General features: G+C 43.7%; 1 protein-coding gene across 1 annotated transcript; it reads right to left on the bottom strand.

Moving 5' to 3' along the window:
- Window positions 1-885: 885 nt before the first annotated feature.
- LOC101645270 (cytochrome P450 2J2-like) lies at window positions 886-19,915 on the bottom strand. Its single transcript, XM_004699633.2, has 9 exons — window positions 19,679-19,915; window positions 15,613-15,775; window positions 14,855-15,004; window positions 10,735-10,895; window positions 9,532-9,708; window positions 6,346-6,487; window positions 5,597-5,784; window positions 3,124-3,262; window positions 886-1,360 (listed from the first exon to the last, which is right to left on the bottom strand). The coding sequence occupies exons 1-9, from the start codon at window positions 19,901-19,903 to the stop codon at window positions 1,182-1,184; spliced, it is 1,524 nt and encodes a 507-aa protein (XP_004699690.1). The 5' UTR covers window positions 19,904-19,915; the 3' UTR covers window positions 886-1,181.
- Window positions 19,916-19,942: the final 27 nt, after the last annotated feature.

Raw genomic sequence — 19,942 nt, 5'->3', positions numbered from 1 at the left:
TGTGGGTTTCCAAGACTATAACCTATTAAGGGAGTAATAATCGGCCGGTGATTTTGAACAACTGATGATGTGGTTAACAGCCCAGCATGTTGCCCCTGTGCCCCAGGGTTTCCTTGAGGCCTGAAGGAACAGCTCTGCAGGAATGAACTTGTGCCTTCAACGCTGTGTTTGAGTCTGGCTTTATGAAGCAGAGGGGAACTGTTCACAGAGTTTCTAAGTCCGTCATCTTTAGGACCCAGATTTCTAAGATTTTCTCCCGTGCAGTGGTTGGTGGATTCTGGTCTTTCGATGAACAGAGCGTTGCTTTCATCACGGTGGTACCGGGACTCTCTGGAATCCTTAAGGGGGCAGTTCGAGTCCACGCTGCAGGATAACTAGCAGCTGGGCTTGATGGGATGGCATGGCTAAAGAAGAATGTACTTGCAACGTTGCTCCCCAAGCCTTTTCTAGGTTTGGTCAATTGCGTCCAGACTCTCTTTGGACCCAGTCTTAGGCCACGATGTCCTTTCCATACGTAAAGCGTAACAACAGCCTCAACAACAGGCGCTTTCCCTGACTGTAATCAGGAAGCATGAAGATCTGCCTTCCTGAATTCTGCAAGAGCCATTCCGAGTGTCCGTGAGGTAAAGCACACGCCAGTGAAAACCAAAACCAGTTACCAAGTTCACCTTCTTGGAAACAGGCTACCAGGCCCGTCTTCTGAAATGCTCCTGGGAGAACTCAAAACTTGCACTTCAAACCTTGTGCTGAGTAGCAGAGTGCATTCAGCATGCACCACCGAGGGACAACAAATTGCTATGGGATATTGCAGCCCCTGGCTGTCTTATGGTCCAGTTCCTAAGTTCTCAAATATCATACACCACTTTGAATGAAGCGAGAGGCCGATTTTAGCAACGACTTTAATGGTGTATTTATTGGTTTATAAACACTTTACATCCATTATTTCTTTTGATTCTCAGAGAATGCAAACGGTCTGTGTAAGGCTTCATTGGGAAAAGAAGGGGGAGCTGGGATTTGGATTTAGGGGCTCTGAGTCCGGTTCCTGGGATCCTTCTCCAGCGCTACTTGGTTCTGTTCCCGCCCTTCTGAGCAGGCTCTGCTGTCTTCAGTCACCCTCCATGTTGCTTGCAGCCTCCCGGGGTTGCCCCCGACTCTCTCACCCCCATCCTCCTCCAGCGCCATCACCCTCGAGGAACCGCGCAGAGACGGTAGCTGACAGGGCTGAGAGTGATGCCCATTCTGAACTTCGTACTCAGCTTCTCATTGGCCGGGGCCTTGAAGGTAAACTTTTGTAAAAAGGAAGTGAAGAAAATAAACAGCTCAGATCTGGCCAACTGTTCTCCAAGGCAAGCCCGCTTTCCTGAAAGGCAAAAACAGAAGACTGAACTACCTTCCTGGTGGAGAAGGTACCCGGCAGGGGTTAAAATCCTCTCCCCCACCCTGCCAACCTGATCACAGGGGGGACCTGTGTCCCCAAGACTTCATTTACAGTGGCTCATTTAGTTGAACAACCTCCAGGGTAAGTTGAGGCAGAGAAAGTGGTTCCAGGTCCTAAACTCAAAAATGCCTTCCAGGGTCAGGCAGGGCAGGTACAGGAGTGAAGGTGGGGGGTGTCTAACAATACGGGGCCCAGGTTGATCTAGAAAGTCTTAAAAAAATTAACATACAACAAGTCCAAACTCGAGCAGCAAGCAATAAAATATTCTGTGTTTAAACTGTCCAGCCTTGAACAGAATCCCTCCAGAGGTACGAACAAGTAAACAACAGAGCTGGGGTCCCACGGCCTTTGTACTTGGTAGGCAGTGTCCCCAAATCTAAGTCCTTCTCAGAACCTCAGAGTGTGACCTCTTTTTAAAGGAGGGTTGTTGCAGACGTAGTTAGTTAAAATAAGGTCATGCTGAGATGAAGTTAGCCCTAAATCCAGTGTCACTGGTGTCCTTATAAGACAGACACACAAGGGAAGAAATGCCATGTGGGACAGACACTAAAATGTCATGGCTTGCAGAAAAGTACCAGAAATCATGGTAGAACTATGGGATAGACTCAGACGGTTCATCAGAGAACCTTAGAAGAAAATAAACTTGCTTACACCTGGGTTTCAGATTTCGAGCTTCCAGAACTGTTAGAGGATCTGTGTGTTTGGGAATACTATAGAAAGAAATCACCCTGCTGTCATACACCACACATTCCAGTGCAACATCCCAAACTCCAACTCATTGCCATCGAGTGTACACCAGCTCACCGTGAGCCCACAGGACCCGGCGTCTCCATGAATTGGCATTGACTCAATGCAAGTGAGTTTGTTTGTTAGTTCAGTTTTCTATTTCTGTAACGAGAATCAGTGTTGGAAACTCACTGGGACAGTTTTACCTTGTCCTACATTATTCACGGTCATATCTTCAGGGCTGGAAACTCATTATGCACTTAGGGAACTAAGGCATTGTAAATGTATTGGAAATAATGCATGTGCCTATCCAACTCAGTGCCTCAAATCTGCTAAGAGTGTTTGTTGTTCAAGTGACGGTTGAGTTAAATGAAGGAAAATCCTTTCAGAATTGGCTGGCACGGAAATGAAAGAGTTTTCACTACAACCACATTTGTATCTTTCAAAATGTGTACCATGTAAAAATATTCACTGAGTCATGAAAATATCATTAAATTTTTAACAGGCTAAAGAACTGATTTTGTTTGATACATGACCTGATATCCCTGATGGTAAGGAACCCCCTTCTCTTGCCCCCTCCTTATCTCATTATAAACCAACTCCATTGCTACACTGGGGAGCAGCCCTTCAAAAGAGCTTGGTCCATTTTAAAATTCTATAAAGATGGCAGGCATTTACCATTCTTCCATAGGAAGAGGCAAAGTCCAGGTTTCTCAGTCCCCAGGGCTCTTAGGGGGTGGTCGTGGTGGGGAGTCAGAGCAAAGCTGGCCTGAAATCTCCATTAGAGACCAGCAGCGATTCAGGAGACAAAGAGCAAGTTAAAGCCATCTGCAGCCCTGGGACATTTCTCCAGCAGGCCGTCTGTACATTTCCCAATTCAAGTAGACGACCAGTGGGAGGACACTGGGAGGGCTGAGAGAGGGACAGTGGATCTTCACACCCTGATGGAAACAACTCACCGATTGAAAAGGGCAGAAAGTCGTCCCTTTTCCTAAACTGTCCATTCTCCAGAAAATGCTCCGGATTGAATGTGTCGGGGGTGGCCCACTTGGCGGGGTCAGTGTGCAGCGCAGTCAGATTGGTCAGGACTAAGGTTCCCTAGAGAGACAACAAAAGTTCAAAATTAGACCCATGTCACACACCTAGACAAAGGACGGCAGTCCTAGGGCTCCTACTTGCTGACACATCCTAAACTCTCCCACCCTCCCCAACCCAATATCCCCAAGACCAGACCCCAGGAGCCTGCTCTTTGTCATGGGTCAGTTCACAATGGATCACACCAGTCTGCTGGAAATTGTACCAGGAAAAATTTGGCTGCTGTTGGCTTTGCAATGTATCTTCTCTAGAGGCACAGGTCATTGTGGGGGCTTGGGAGGAGCCATGTGTGCCATGAGTAAGCCATGAGTAAGAAAAGAATGGAGCAGCTGCCCAGAGAGCACTGCACCAGCATCAACCCACTGCTCAACGAGGGGATAACTGTGGCCACTCCACAAGGTAGAAGATGTCTCAGTCACATTTGCCTCTCCCATGCTTCCCCTCTCCAATGTCCGGTAAATGACACTGCCTCCATTAATAATAAAACAACACACAGTCCCGAGAACGACACCTCTCTTTGTCCAGTTACAAATGCAAGAGACCCCGGAGCTGTCCTTCATCCATACCTTCCTCTCCATGTGCCTGCATCCAATCCATCAGCAAGAATGGCAGACTGCTCTTCCTCAGTTGTTCTTTATTCTGTCTTCTTGGTCCTCTGTTGACTGCCGCCACTCTAGCTCAGGCTACCACGTTGCTTCTACTCCTATACTAGCCTCCTAAACACATCCCAAGGCTCAGTGGCAGGATGTTCACCTTTCAAGGAAGAGGCCTGAGTTCAATTCCCAGCCAATGCCCCTTCTGCATAGCCACTCCCTGTCTGTCCACGGTGTACCTGTTGCACTGTGGTGTAAGTGTTAAGCTGCTAACTACAGGTCAGCAGTTCAAACCCACCAGCTACTCTAATGGAGAAATATGTGTCAGTCTGCTTCAATAAAGATTTACAGTCTCAAACTGTTTATCTTCAAACCTTTAAGACACCAGACGCTATATCTTTCGATAGCTGGGGACCATCAGCTTTCTTCACAACATTTGCTTATGCACCCATTTTGTCGTCAGCAATCGTGTCAGGAAGGTGAGAATCATAGAATGCCAGATTATTAAAACAAGGTGTTTTTGTGTTGAGGGAGTACTTGAGTTGAGGCCCAATGTCCATCTTCAACCTCAATTCTTAACATACAGATATGAGTACATAGTTCTATTCCTCTCTCATTATATATTCTCCTACAAACTTTATGACGCCCCCCTTGTATAATGTAAATTCAAATTCTTGCTTGGAATTACAATACAGACTTTACTAAGACTCAAATGAACCTGAAGGTTGTCTAATGATGCACACACTGCTTTGGCATTTTCATTTATGCTTTTCCACATGCATGAAGGGTTATTTTGAATTAGGTTGAATAACTGCAGCTGTGACAGGAAACTGACTCAACTATTTGGAGGACTGATTTTCAATTTAACCATTCCTGATGTGAGGCAGCCTCAGGTGATTATTTTCGTGGCTCAGCATCATCGTTAAGAATCTGGGTTGCTTAGAGCTTTCTTCTCTGTAACCCATAGCAATTCAGCTTCTTCTCTGCCTGACTCTCAAGGTCAGAGTGACTTCACAGGGTCTTGCTGTCACATGCAAATACAACCAGAATTAGCAGAAGAAAGGAAGGCTTCTCTTCCTATTTGAGCAGGATGGAAACCTTTCCCATAAATACTAAAGGAAATCCCCCCACCTGGCTCAATGGCCAGAAATACCCAAGGCCATCACTGGCAAGGAGAATTGGGATGATTGTGATTGGCTTATGAAGCAGAGTGTCTTCATGAACAAAGGTAGACTGCAGGAACAACATTAAGATTCTTTTGCAGTGGGGCATGGAAAAGTTGGGTTAACCATTTGAAATATTGGTGGTTATTTTAAAATATTTTTATTATGAAAATTTCAAACATAAGGGAGAAGAAAATAGTGGGTACCCGTTTCTCAGTTTCTGCAAATATCAACATGCTGACAAATTTTTGCCACTCCAATCCTCTCCTTCATTTCTTGCTAGAAAGTTCGGATGCAAATCCCAGACATGGTTTTTAACATGGTCCATGCATATATATTAAGTACCTTCTATATGAGGGGTTGTAAAAAAATTCATGGAAGAACTCTATTACCTTTTAACTCCAGTTCACCATAAACTTTTTGGGCCTTTGTAATAAGCCTGTTGGAATATCTCTTTCTACTCATTTGACTGATTATAATAAATATTAGGACATGAATACATATCCCTTTTCAAGTTTAGACTCATACTACCTCAAAAGAACCAAGAACCATGAAGAACCAAGTCTGAGAGTCCTGGTTACCTTTGGCAGGTGGTATCCAGCCAGCGTGGTGTCAAACGTCACTTCCCTGGGCACGTTGAGGGGGACGATGTTGCCCATTCTGAGCACCTCGTGGATGACAGCATTGGTGTAAGGCATGAGCTCTCGTTTGGCTGTGGTGGGAGGCTGTGACTGGCCAATTACTCTGTCGATCTCAGCTTGTACTTTCTCTGGAAAAGGAGAGAAGATCCCATTATTCTTCACACTCTCACACATTCTTCCAAAGATGCCGAGGTGACCTTCAAGGTCTCACCTATTGTGTTTCAGTTTGTTACAAGGTTACAGACCAAATGGTTCTTAATCCTTCAGCCAGATGGGTTGACACAGTGACTGCAAGAATGAACATAACAATTGTGAGGATGGCACAGGACGCGGCAGTGCTTCCTTCTGTTGGGCACTGGGCTGTTACGAGTCAGAACCCAGTGATGGTACCTAACAACAATCCTTCAATGGCGGATTTAACTTTTTTTTTTCAACTCCATACATTTCTTTGAGTCTGGTTAGGCTAAGGAATAAAATAACCTGAGTCCAATTGGCAAATATTATAGTGCTGTCAGCTGTCATTGAGTTTGCACGGTGATGTTATGAATAATAGAAGAAAATGCCATGTGCCCTGTATCCTTTCAGGTTCGTGGATATGATTGAGTTCACCGCTGTGGCTAGTGGATTCATGGAGGCCCCACTCTGAGGCAGTGCGCTCCTGGTCAAGGCACATCCAGCCGCCTGCTCACCTTGGATTTCTGGGTAGAGGGCCATGTAAAGCAGAGCCCAGCGCAGCGTCGTAGAAGTTGTCTCTGTCCCAGCAAAGAAGAGGTCCAGTGTGCTGCAGACGAGGTTTTCTTCATGGAAGCTTGAAGTAGTATTGCCTGAATACTAAGAATAAAATGATTTATTTATATTTTTTAGAGAACTCATGGTTACCCCAAAACACAGGGCACTTCATCCTAAGGAAGGACTTTGGAAAGCACATTTCTAGGAGAAAAGACCTTCCCTTTGGCTTCTTCAGTAGACCCAGGGACATAGCAAGATCATTGATAGCTTTATGTCCCAAGTCTGAGAAACTACCTAGGACTTCCAGTACTTAAGCAGACAAAAATCAAAACAATAATTTCCTTACAGTTATCATTTAAAGAGCAGGTATTGATGGAGTGGGAAAGAAAGAGCTATGAAAAAGACAGATTTGAATTGAGACAGCATCCGTAAAAGCTGCGTGATTTAGGCCAATTGACTTCAGCTCTCTGTGTCTCCATTTTCTATTCCGTAAAATGGAAATAATCTCTTATATTCAGGAAGACCTGCCTGAATTACAATGGGCACACAGCAAATAATCCGCAAATATTTTACTATTGTCGGAAAAAAGAAACCCACTTCCCTTTGATACAACAAGTCTCCTATCTTCCCCAGGCTCCTTTTCCTTTCTAAGCTGGCCTCTTTTTCCCATCACTCACTGATCAGGATGCTATCACCTTCCTTGGATTCCTCACATTTCTCTTAAGTCCCCGGCCCGAAAGCCATATAGCAATGATAGCCTCTACCTTTGATTAGTAAACAAGCTTCTGATAATGTTATGCTGAAAAGGTTAAATGAAGGACGAGATGGGGAAACTCCACCAATCTGCCTTCTCCAAAATAAGAAATGTTCATGTGGAAAATTACAAGTCAAGACACTGATCCAATGATGTACATAAAGTGAAGGGGTCACCCTGTTAAGGGCTATATATTCTAATATGCCTTTCTTCCAGCTTCTTCCTTATAATATTGATTGATGATATGGAGGTAGGTCATGGGTAGAAGAAAAGTTCCCCCTAGGCCCTGAGAAGAAAGTCTGATGTCCAGTTCTGCTTTACTTACGCTGCCATAGGAACCGGAGAGATGAGCAGGCCACAGGGGACCTTAGTGCCATCAGGTTGGTTCTGACTCCCAACTCTCCTATACGATAGAGCAGACCCCCCTGCCAGGGTTAAAACCCTCGCAGAAGCAGACTCCTGCTTTGTTCTCATGTGGAGGGACCGGTGGACCCAAATTACCTTTCAGTTAGTAGCTGAGCACTTACCACAATGACACTAGGCGTCCCCAGGAAACAGGGCACAGATTCATCCATTACTAAAACAGTACTTTCATGATCATGTCTATTTTCCCTTCTGTGTACATCTTCATGTACGGGTACAGGGCTTGGGATGGGGCAGATTCGGTATTTCCAGAGTCTCTAGCCAAATGGCATTAAACTTCCATCTTAATTATAATCATATCATCAATCTAGAGTACAGGCTCCTACTGTACTCTGTAATAAACTCAGTGCCATTGCGTCTATTCTGATTCAGAGTAAAACTTTTCAGGGTCTCAGAGACTGTAAATTTTGTTGGAAGCAGATAGTTTTATTTTTTTCCATGGAAGCAGCTGTCAGAATTAGTAGTCCGATGCTTAACCCAATGCGCCATCAAGCAGGTCCTTCAGGCTGTAATAGTGCCCCTGTAGTAGCCTGAATAGGGACTTTCAAAGACACCCATGTCCTTCGGCCTAGAACTTGTTACGGTGTTGCCTTATACAGAAAAGGGGAGGAGATTCGGTGGCACAGCAGTGTAGGCCGCTCGACTGCCAAGAGAATAGGTTGATGGGCCAAGCCTGGCTGTAGTTGAGGAAGGAAAAAGTTGCAACTTTTCCAAAATGCCATGAAATATTACAGCCTTGAAAACCCTATGGAGCAATTCCCCGGTGCTCTAGGATTGCTTTCCTGATGTTAAACCACGGGGTATTCCTCTGCTCTAGTCCCACAACTACCTGGTTTAGAATCAGGAATGATGAGCAGCAGGATTGGATCCTCTCACTATACTGGCTCAGTCTGTGTGCTGAGCACATCATCAGAGGAGCTGGATTATATGAAGAAGATGGTGGCATCAGGATCAGAGGAAGGCTTATTAACATCCTTTGATATGCAGATGACATAAGTGAAGAGGACTTAAAGCCCTTGCTGATATATATCAAGGATTGCTTTTAGTATGGATTACGAATCAATATCAACGAGACCCAAATCTTCACAACTGGACAATAAGCAACACGATGATAAATGTGGAAAAGGTCAAAGATGTGAGAGATTTTGTCTTGCTTGAATCCACGATCAATGCTCATGGAAGCATTAGTCAAGAGAGTAAAAGATATACTGCATTAGGTAAATCTGCTGCACGAGGCTTTTAGAATATTGAAAAGCTAGGATGTTACTTTGAGGACTAAAGTGTGTCTGATCAAAGCCATGAAAGTTGGACATTGAATAAGGAAGACCAAAGAAGAACTGATGCATTTGAAATGCGGTGCTGGATGAGAATATTGAAAGTACCACGGACTGCCCTAAGAAACAAACCAATCTGTCTTGGAAGACAGATTCTGTTAGGCACAGGGTCACTATGGGTTGGAACGGAATTGATGGCACCTAACAAAATAACAACATAGGATTGTTATGAGCTGGAATTGTCTTGATATCAATAGTTTTGGTGTACAAATGCAGACAATGATATCATACTGGATTGTCCAAATGGACTTAATGTTATCATGAAGGTTGTTAATAAGTGGGGGTTTGATGGTCAAAGAGAGTATGCAGGGTCAAAAAGAAACAGTGGCCATACAGAGAAGAGGCTAGGCTGCTGGCTTTGAAGGAGTAAGGGAAATAAGGCAAGGAACGCAGGTTGCCTCTAAATCCTAGACCGGACCTAGACCGGACCAGGAAGCAAAATTTCTGCAGAGCCTCCAGAAGGACCAGCCCACTGATATTTGACCTTTTGTCCAGTGAAAGCAATTTTAGACATCAGGCGTTCAGAGTGCCACCAAATTGATAGTAATTTATTGCAGCAGATACTTGCTTACAGAAAAATGCAGGAAATGAATCCATTTCCATTTTAAAGGAGAAGCCAGCTTTGTTTTCCTCACCTTTGTCATTTCGCTCAGGTAAGCATCAATGAAATCTCTGGGCTTCTCAGGATCCCAGTCTTCCTTGTGTTTTTCAATCATCTGAGCTACGAATGACTTCAATTTGTTCCAGTCTCTGAAAAGCGTTTGGTGAGATCCTGGCAGGAATTTCACTATCGCTGGACACATATTGTACAACTAGTGGAAAAAACACAGAAATCATGGAGACAATATACGTTCCACATTTCCACATTTTAGAATAACAATCTTCTCTTTTTTATTTTAGTAATAGCAGACCAGATAATTTAGCTGATCCTCACATTATGAACACCAAAATGAGATTCACACACACACACACACACACACACACACACACACACTCCAGAAGGTGGTGAGGAATTTCAGAAATAAAGTTTAGGGGAAGAGGGAAGTTCTGAAAGTCTAAACATTTGATCTCAATTTCTTCTTGCCAGTGTCTTTCAAATCCATAAACTGCTGAAAAAACATGAAACTGAGCAGAATTTTTGACACACTCACAAGCTTAGAGGGACACAAAGTAGAGTCTATGGCCCACCAAAGAAGGGTATGAGGTTTGAATCCCAAAAGAGAATTCTCTAAGAAATTGAAAAACTGCTGATAGCAAGTGTTGGTAGAGAGTATACCAGCCGCACAGCCACTTAGAAAGTCTTATGAGTGGCTATGTGCGCAAATAACACTTGTTCAAGAATGTTCATGGTAGCATATTCATAGCATGCACAGACTAGAACCAACCCAAAGGCTTACTGATGGAAAATAGAGCCACAAACAGTGCCATATTCAGACAATGGACTGCTAGTCAACATCTAAAGAGAGACAAATCAGGGAACACAGTCTGGTGAACAACAAGCCAGATGCACAAGAGACCCTCTAAAGAAAAAGACGGGATTGACAAGAGGCATGGAGATGAGGCCCTCAAAGGCAATGACAGTATTGTTGTTCTCTTTGAAACAACCACATAGATACAGAGTGAAATTCTGTACCATTTGTCAGTGTTAGAAATACTCTTTTATATAAAAAATGTAATATTAAAAACAACAATGTCAACAGGTGGATTTCACATTGATTTTTTTTATTGAAGCTAATTAAGAAGGTATTTTAGGGAAAGTAAATACATAAAGGAGCCAGCATTGTATCTGGCACCAGCACTGATATCCTTAAACCACATGTGAGAAGTACACTGCTTACCTGACACCACCTTCCTGCCTCCAGGCACATGGTTTCATCCAACAGCCTCAGCAGTTCCTGAAACTGAGCATCCTGGTATTCAAAGCGCTCTCCAAAGGTAATGGAGCAAATGACATTTGAAACTGCATTGTTGATCTTGAAGTGCGGGTCAAAGGGCTTTCCTGCAAGCAGAGGAAGGAAGACATGGATCTTTAACATTGATTTCTTCTTTCTAAGGAACTCTCACTGCCATCAAGCCAGTTTTCACCCATAGTGATCCTATGGACGAGGAACTGCCCCTGTGAGTTTCAGAGGCTGTAATCTTTATGGGAGCAGTGTGGTATTTACATAATTTCACGTCAACTTGATAAATAAGAGTGAATGGAGTGGAGTCCAGCCTGTCAATCAGGTCACAGCCTGATGATGTGTCCTTAGGGGTGTGGCCTACTCATGAGGATTCTGGGAACTTCCTCTCTTTTTCTCTCAGGAGGTGAGCCACCCACTCTCTCTCTGCTTCACTTCCTTGCTTTTGAGACACTCAGAGAGCTGGAGTTGCCACGTGGATACATGCTCCAGCACTGAGATGCTCCCACTGCCACTGGATCCACAAGACTTTTCACCCACTGCCTGTGATCTTGCATTTGTCATCGTTGCATGTGCTATGTGAGTCTGACGAGGAATTTATAGACTAGTACTGGACATGTGGGCTAATATCGGACTTATGGGCTTGATTGGGACTGGACTGGGATGTTCTCTCAATATAAAATTGCTCTTTGATATAAAGCTCTTTCTTATACATATATGAGTGTCAATGAATTTCTTTCTCTAGTCAACCCTGCCTAACACATTATGGTACCTTGGGAGTGGGTTACTAGAGAAGTTAATCTTGAAGATGACGAGTGGATGCTTGTTTGATCTCTGACTTATGACAGTTTCACTTTGACTAGCCTAAGGTCAGATAAGGCCACACTATTTGCTCCATTGTTTTCTGGAAAGAGCACGGGAAGTGAAGGGTTTGATCCCCGGAAGTTGTCTTTGGCTATTCTTGTCTGACATGGCAAAATGAATGTTATAAATGTAAATTTTGAGCTTGTGGCAAAATTTCTCCTGGAACTTCTCCTCTGAGACCATGCTGCTTAGTCAAAGTGGCTGACAGAAGGTTAAAATGGCTTAGAGAAGGACCCACCATGGCTTGATGAAGTCAGAGCCCTGAGGCCATACTTCTTACCAATGGAATAGTTTCTATAAGGATTAAGATAATATAGATAAGGATTGAACTTGACTGTTTTAAAGAACTGAATTTAGGATTTGCCTGTACTAGGTTGATACTGATTTCGTCTGTCTATTATGATTGATCTAAAGTGTGATAGAGATGATTATTGGGAAGAAAAAAATAGTTTGTAAGCCTACTTGCCTTCAGCCATTAAATTGGATCTTTAAATGGGTGTAAAACACACCTGCAAAGAAAAGTTCCACCCAGTTCTTTCAGTGATCCAGACATCTCCAGTCGAAGAAGAGACTTACCTAGGGGTTGTTGACAGACTGAAGAAGGCAAAAGGTACCCTTTTTTGGGGAACAGAAGGATTTCTCTCAAGTTGTCTCCCCCCAAAATATGTACCAGACTTAGCTGCTTGAGAATGACTGTACACTAGCCGGTCAGCGAAAGTAGGTCAGAGGCTATTCTCCTTAACATCAGCCATCTAGAGCAACCAGACCGTATAGCCTGACTCACCCTAAGTAGGGCCCAGTCCCTTCTGCTATTGTTCCCTTGAAGCAGTGCCCAAAGGCAAGCCCGGGACCACTCTATGATGACTAAGCTAATTGAGTCCAGGGTCCACCCATCTTGCCACACATGCTCCCCTATTCCCTCCTCTTACTATTGCGTGTTCACCCCTAGGTCATCCCCCTCCTATTGCTTGTATTGCCTATGTTGCAACCCCTCCCTATGATGTAGGTTGTTGTGAATTGTATTGCCCCTTTCTGTGATGCATGATTCTGTAATCAGATCCCCCTAAAGTGATATGATGTGTGGTTAGCAATAGATAAGGAGGCTCCCTGGTTCTCGGGAGGATGAGGGTGGCTGCTCCCGCCAGGGAGGCGGCTCCTGCTCTGGCAGCCGGGTTCCCCTCATGAGGACCACCAAGTAGGGTGGAGGTGAGCAATGTTACCATGTAATACATCTGACTGTATTATTGTAGTATCTCTCATGCTCTCGATGACTTTAATATAATACTTATATATATATATATATATATATCAATTGTACAATTGTGATTATTGAACCCATGGGTAGTAGCAGCAGTTGGGGGCTGGCCCCTCCTCTCCCCTCCAAATTTAACTTAACCTTACATACACCCTTTGGCTTTTTGAGTTTTGAACTAGTGGTTTGTTCCTGAAGCTGATAAAATTTGGAGCCATGAAGTTAAAGGAAGCCTGTGTGCAGCCTGAAAGGCTTGCTAGGTGACCACCTGGATCCACTTGTTGAGTGGAAGTGGGAGAAATGCAGCAATAAAAAAGATGGGTTGAATATGGCCACTGACACCTGTGGACCTAGTTCACGAGGACTAGAGGAGAAGACTGGTTCGTCTGAAGTTTATGACCTAGCCAAAGGGGACTAGGGTTGTTGAGAATTTGTGAAGTTCAAAAGGTGAGGCTGTCAATGGGCACCCTGGTGAGGCTAAGTGAGGTGGCCCACATTGAGTTGTCCAGAACCCGACCAGATGAAGATGAGAATTTTGAGCCTATGAATTGCTGCATATTGCTGTTCACTTTATGGTCAGCCTTTCCTGATTTGACTTTGCTTATGGCTGCAGACTCACACGGCTTCAATTGGAATGAGGATTCTTCGCATCAAAGAACCTGCCTGTCTCCTCAGAGAACTGGACTGATATAAGTGGGCAGCATAGGAATTGGATACCCAGAATGGGGAGGATAAAAGAATGAAGTGGCTGGTTTACAAACTTTCATAGGTGAGGGAATATTTTTATAGAATAATAGGATTATGCTGAAGGTGTTCACTTAACTGCAATTGTTAGGCATAGAATATTTTTGTTTTGCTCACTTATAGAATATTATGTTTAAATGAGGCTGGCATATTTTGAGTTACGTATATGCATTTTGGTTTTCTTCTGTTAGGTACAGATGATTTTATTATTGTTTTGTTTAAAAGTTATAGATGGCTAAAGAGTTTATGATGCTGCCAAGTTGACAAGGAGTGCTCTGTGGTGGTTACATAATTTCATGTCAACTTGATAAATAAGAGTGAATGGGGTGGAGTCCAGCCTGTCAATCAGGTCACAGCCTGATGATGTGTCCTTGGGGGTGTGGCTTTCTCATGAGGATTCTGGGAACTTCCTCTCTTTTCTCTCTGGAGGTGGCCCCACACACTTTTCTCTGCTTCACTTCCTTGATTTTGAGACACTCAAAGAACTGGAGGAGCCGCATGGATACATGCACTAGCGCTGAGATGCTTCCACTGCCACTGGATACACAAGACTTTTCACCCACTGGCCTATGATCTTCTTGCATTTGTCATCGTTGCATATGCTATGTGAGTCTGACGAGGAATTTACGGACTAGTACTGGACATGTGGCCTAATAGCGGACTTATGGACTGGATCGGGACTGGGCTAGCTTGTTCTCTCAATATAGAATTGCTCTTTGATATAAAGCTCTTTTTTATACATATATGAGTGTCTCTGGATTTGTTTCTCTGGTCAACCCTGCCTAACACCGAGCAGACAGCCTTGTCTTTCTCCCATGGTGGATTCATATTGCTGACCACGTGGTCAGCAGCCCAACTCATAACTCACTGCACCATAAGGAACGGGCACTCTATATGACATAGGACATAAGAGGCAGTGGCCAGTGTACCCTACACAGGATGTTCTATATAACTAGCACTCAAGCAAAGCTTATGGAGTCAAATCTATGGCCAAGATTTAAATTCAGTAATGTGTGTAATGCCTGTCTTCTTGTAATAAATTCCACAAGGGCAAGATCCACAGTGCGTTGTCCACCATGACAGCTTTAGTGCCCAGCACAAGGTTTGCCCTAGATGATTAATCTGGGTACTTAATAAGTAGATGTTCAACCAGTGAAAGAGCCATAAAATCTTACACCTGTCCTACGAAACTCTCACCTTTCATCTCTTCTATTGCCTCGCAAAGGTAGTGGGCCTCCTCCTGAATGCGTTCTTCTAAGTTCTTCTTCCCTAAACCAAAGTTCCTCAGTGTTGTTAAGGCAAACCTTCTTTGTTCCTTCCAGAGCTGGCCACTGGACATGATCAACCCTAGGACAAGGAAAGTGTATATTATGCTATGGTTATCGTATAAGGTTAACATCTGGAAGACGATTTGGGGATGTGTATTAGACAGAAGAAAGGAAAAGAGCATTGGGCAAATGAAACATGCAGAGAAAAGAATCTCAAAGCATTGGATAGACTGGTTAACATTTACTGACTGCTCCCTATGCTTTATATAATTCAGCACACATACAAACGATATGGAGTAGGAATGATTATCATCCCCATTTTCTATTGAGAAAACTGAGGCACACAGGATACCACTTTGCAAGGTCAGACAGTTAGTAAGCAGCTGAACAGGCAATCACATTCAAGTTTACATGATTCAAAACTCTTTGAAATTATCAATGCAACCAGAGTGTTTCTGCATCAGGTGCAGCTTCCCACAAATCCCTGCCATCAGGGCTCACAGTGCCACCTCCTCAGACAGAGAGATGACTTAAATTCAGAACCATGGCCATGGCGCTTCCTTTAATGGCAAGCATGTTATGAGGAGCCTGGTGTCTGGGAGTGTCAAAGAACTATAGTCAAAAGGTGCATTTCACAGCCTATACCAACAGCAAACAGACAAATCTTCCATTAGGGAAGAATCTTACCATTTTTCTTAAATATATGCTCTCGGGCGGGAAACACTGGGCGATTCACAATGGTTTGGTCCTTGTGGGCAAGGGCTTCTTTGATTAAGGGCAATCCACTTACAACGACACAATGCAAGTTTCCAATATCCAGGCTAAACAGGTTCCCATATTGCTTCACAAACTGAAAAATAGTGAGGCACAGTTGAATATGCACTTGACCGTGTATCTAGGAATGAAGTGTGTCAGTGTGTCGTTGCAAGGGCTTCCCACTGAGCACAGTTGAGTGTGTGTATGTGTGTGTAGCTGAGTGTCTCAGGCAGCTGAGAAATGTTAATTCCACAGTGTGCAATGTGACCAATATTTTCTGTTGCTACATAGCAAACAAATCCTTTTACCTCTATGTGCCTCTGTTTCACACTCTGTTTCACAAGGTGGACTTCAAACATTGATGGCTATAAACCACTTCCACTGTCAAAACTCTGAGTTGTGATGGATGAAAGGGTGTCACTCTGTCTTCTGTTCTTCTTTCAACTAGGCTCAACTTTAATTTGCTACACTATAGTCGCTACAGGATTGGGAATTTCTTTTTGAAACATTCAGTAATTTAGTCAACACACATGAAGTGAGTGAATATCCACTATGTGTTCCTAGAACAAGGCACGATGGGTTTATCTGAATAATAAGCAAGTGTCCTATGACAGCCCACACAATCAAATGCCTTTGCATAATCAATGAAACACAAGTAAGCACTGCTCTGGCCTTCTCTGCTTTGAGCCAAGATCCACCTGACATCAGCAATGATATCCCTTGTTGCATCTCCTCTTCAGAATCCTGCCTGAATTTCTGGCAATTCTAAGTCAATGTGCTGATGTAATCATTGTTGAATGATCTAAGTAAAATTTTACTTGTGTGTGATGATATCAGTGATATCATTCTATAGTTTGAGCATTCTGTTTGGTCTTCTAATTCATAGAGTGTATTATAATCCTGAGCTCATTATCTGTGGCTATAATCCCACTTTGGAGATAGTTCTATGCTATGTTAACTGACATAATTAGAGTGGAATTAATTTATGACCTTAGTAGTAAAGGGTATGTACCTAGCCATATTCATTGTTTCCTTGGGGTATAGTCTATTGAAAGACAAAAACCACATCTCCATCAAAACCTTTCCTATGGGTATAACAGTAATCTCAGATAGGGAAAGAAATCCCAGGATCATCAATAGAAGAGCCCCTTCAAGATCTCTGTATGAAGTGGTAGAGGCTGAGATTAGAGGCATCAGGGACCACAGAACAGAGCAGAGGACCCCCATTAAAACCAGAGGCTACGGCAAGGTAACCATGAGACAGAAGAGTGGAGCAGCGCTAAGGCTTGACGACTGTGAAGCAGAGTGACAGATAAGCTTTCTGGTCCATGGAGGCAGAAGCCATGGGACCACATGACTGAGAGACAGGACCAAAGAAAGGCTGGCTAGTGGCTGAGGGGAGGTTTTGCTGTGGATCAATGACTTTAGCCTAACTGTTTTTCTTGTTTTGTGATAACCTCTTAACTTCCCCAGCTTTAAAAAAAATAAACAACAAACAAATAAACTCACTGGCATCCAGTACATCCATGATAGTAACCCTCTAGGACAGGATATAGCTCCTCCTGTAAGTTTCTGAGACTGTAACTCTTTACAGAAGTAGAAAGGCCGATCTTTCTTCTGTGGAGCAGTTGGTGGTTTTGATCTTCTGACCTTTCAGATCACAGTACAATATGTAACCACTACACCACCAGGGTTCCTCTACTTCCCTAGTAAATCGCCTTACTCTCCAATATTGTCCGTGCGTTCTGTGTGACCACTACAACAGATTATTGAACCTACCAGAGAAGTAGAGTGTCCTGGAAGGAATGGTTGGTCTCAGAATACATAAAGAAGGGTGGAGCCTGGAGGAATTTCTGACCCTTACCTCATGGCAGTTGGGGAGCCAGAAGATGTCAGATATGGCTCTCTCTGTGCCATTTAAAAAAAAACATATTTCTGGATATCCCATTGATTACCAGGAATTTACACTACATATTTCACCATACATTGGCATTAACATTAGTGTCATAAGAGTCCAAAATTCCCAGAAATATAGGTAAAGATTGCAGAGGGAAATATATTTGAAGAGATAATGCCTGAAAATGTCTCAATTTGTCTAAACCAACACATGGTCAGTACTAAGTGAACCCAATCAGGATAAATCCACAGAATTTTAACAGGAGAAACGCAAAGACAAGTGCACCAAGGCACATCCTAATCAAACTGCTTGAAACTGAAGATGCATTTGGAAAGAGTCAGAGAGAAGGAACTTACGGCCTCTGCCAAAGACCAACTGACATGAGAACAAACTTCTCTTCCCAAACCATGTAGGACACAAGGACCTGACACAGCATTTCCAAGTGTTTCCGTGTGAGTGACAGTGGCTTAGTTAGCCACTTGACCTTCCTCTCATTGTTGTGGATAAATGGGATATCCAACTTAGAATCTGATATTCAGCGAAAGCATATTTTAGAAATGAAGGTAAAATTGATATACTGTACAATGAAGGGAAGTGGAAATAATTCACCCAATTGGATTTAATCAACACAAATAAAATGCTCTACCCAACAACAGCAGAATACATGTTGTTGTTATTTTCAAGCCCACATGAGACATTTACCAGGTCAGAAATGGGTCAACTGTTCTATGACCATCATTAAATCACACTGGAAATCATTAACAGAAAGATAACAGGAAGATTTCCAAATGCTTGGAAGTGAAACCACATATTTCTAAAACAAGAGCATATGTTTCAGGGACTAGTTTTAAAATTCCATGACTAATCATGCCACCAATGTTACCAACTGGATGAGCGTCCCTTGAGAGCGATACGATATTATACATGTGCAATTGAGGGTGTAGAAGCACATGTTCACAGGGTGCCAGTCTTTGTTGGAAAAGGGAACTGATGCTTGTTGAGCATCTAACATAGATCATGTTGACGTTGGTTATTAACTGTCTTAATTTAATCCTCAGAACCACCTTCATAGAGTCTCTCAGCCAGGTAACTAACTGCTGAGGCCAGCTGAGGATTCTCAACAGGGTGGTGTGATTGAGGGAACAGGAAGAACCTCAGAGAAGTCTCAGAGTGAGTGAGCCCCCGTGAGAGGTAAGAATACAGAGGTGGAGTGAGGATGAATCAAGAAGGGACCTGATTGCCTTGGTCAGGAGTTCAAACACTGAAGGGTTAAAAAGAAAAGTTAACAAGGGAATTATACTTTTTAGATGATTAATTTTGGAAGAGTGGATTTCCGGGGTGGAGGCTAAAGAAAAGGGTCTTGGTTTCTGTGGGGGTGGCAATACTGCCGCTGACAAGTAGCATGGGCTATTAGTATGCTCATCCTTTTACATACAGGACACACAGCCAACAGGAAAGTTCAACAGTTTTCAAAGGTAATAGGATTAAAAAGAAGCAAGACGATCATATTATAGAGTTTCACAGTAATTTACCAAGGTGAAGGAGCCCTAGTGGCTTCGTGGGTTACATGTTGGGCTGCTAACCTCAAGGTCAGCAGTTCGAAGGCACCAGCCAGGCTGGGAGAAAGATGAGACTTTGGGCTCATTGCGTGAGTGAGTGGGGTCGCACATGCAACATTTAACAAATTATGCTCTATTTCATAAGAGCAGGTGGAACCATGCCAATGGTCTGGCAAGAAATAGAAGAATTAGCGGAACTTCGCTCACCACAAAACAGAAAAATAACAAACAGAAATAAAACGTATGCCGCGCTCTATCAGACACATAGCCCGGACTAGTAGAAATGCCCCCCTTTCGAGCGTTTCTAAAGCTGCTATAATCTTTAAGGAGTCAACGCACACCGTTTTCCAGAACTTCTGAGGAGCCCAAACCAACAAACTTAGCGTTAACATCCCTAACACCATTAGAGATCCCAGCCCCCCACGGCTCCCCCCCCTCCCACCCCACTTTCACCTTCCTTCACGCCCCCAGACGCCCCCCCGCCCCCCAATCCCCTGTGCTGCGCTCGGCGACAGCTCCAGAGACCTGCCTCCGCACCTACCTTCTGAAGTGACAGGTGTGATTGTTCCACATCCAATTCAAAGAAGTTACCCAAGAAAGGCAACCTCCGGGGGCCTGGCGGGTAGTTTTTGGGGTGCCGCCTTTTGAGGAAAGAAGTAAGAAGCAGAAAGGAGACGGCGCCCAGCAGGAGAACCTGCAGACGGCACCCTGCCCAGCTGGCGGCCAGGAGGGAGCCCACCCCAGTTAGCAGGACAAGGACAGCCATTTCTCTTCTGAGGTCCCAGCCTGCGACAGTCCCAGCTCA

This window comes from Echinops telfairi, unplaced genomic scaffold (genome assembly GCF_000313985.2).
Source record: "Echinops telfairi isolate 266 unplaced genomic scaffold, ASM31398v2 ScPeMD7_443;HRSCAF=831, whole genome shotgun sequence".
In the NCBI taxonomy this organism is placed as follows: Eukaryota; Metazoa; Chordata; class Mammalia; order Afrosoricida; family Tenrecidae; genus Echinops; species Echinops telfairi.
The sequence above is the reverse complement of the archived record's forward strand: the minus strand, read 5'-3'. Positions and strand labels throughout refer to the sequence as shown.

Coding starts and splice junctions, on each gene's coding strand:
- LOC101645270 (XM_004699633.2), bottom strand. CDS start 19,903: ATGGCTGTCCTTGTCCTGCTAACTGGGGTGGGCTCCCTCCTGGCCGCC. Junction 15,776..19,678: donor CACACCTGTCACTTCAGAAG/GTAGGTGCGGAG, acceptor ACTATTTTTCAG/TTTGTGAAGCAATATGGGAA. Junction 5,785..6,345: donor CCTCTACCCAGAAATCCAAG/GTGAGCAGGCGG, acceptor CTCCTTTTCCAG/AGAAAGTACAAGCTGAGATC.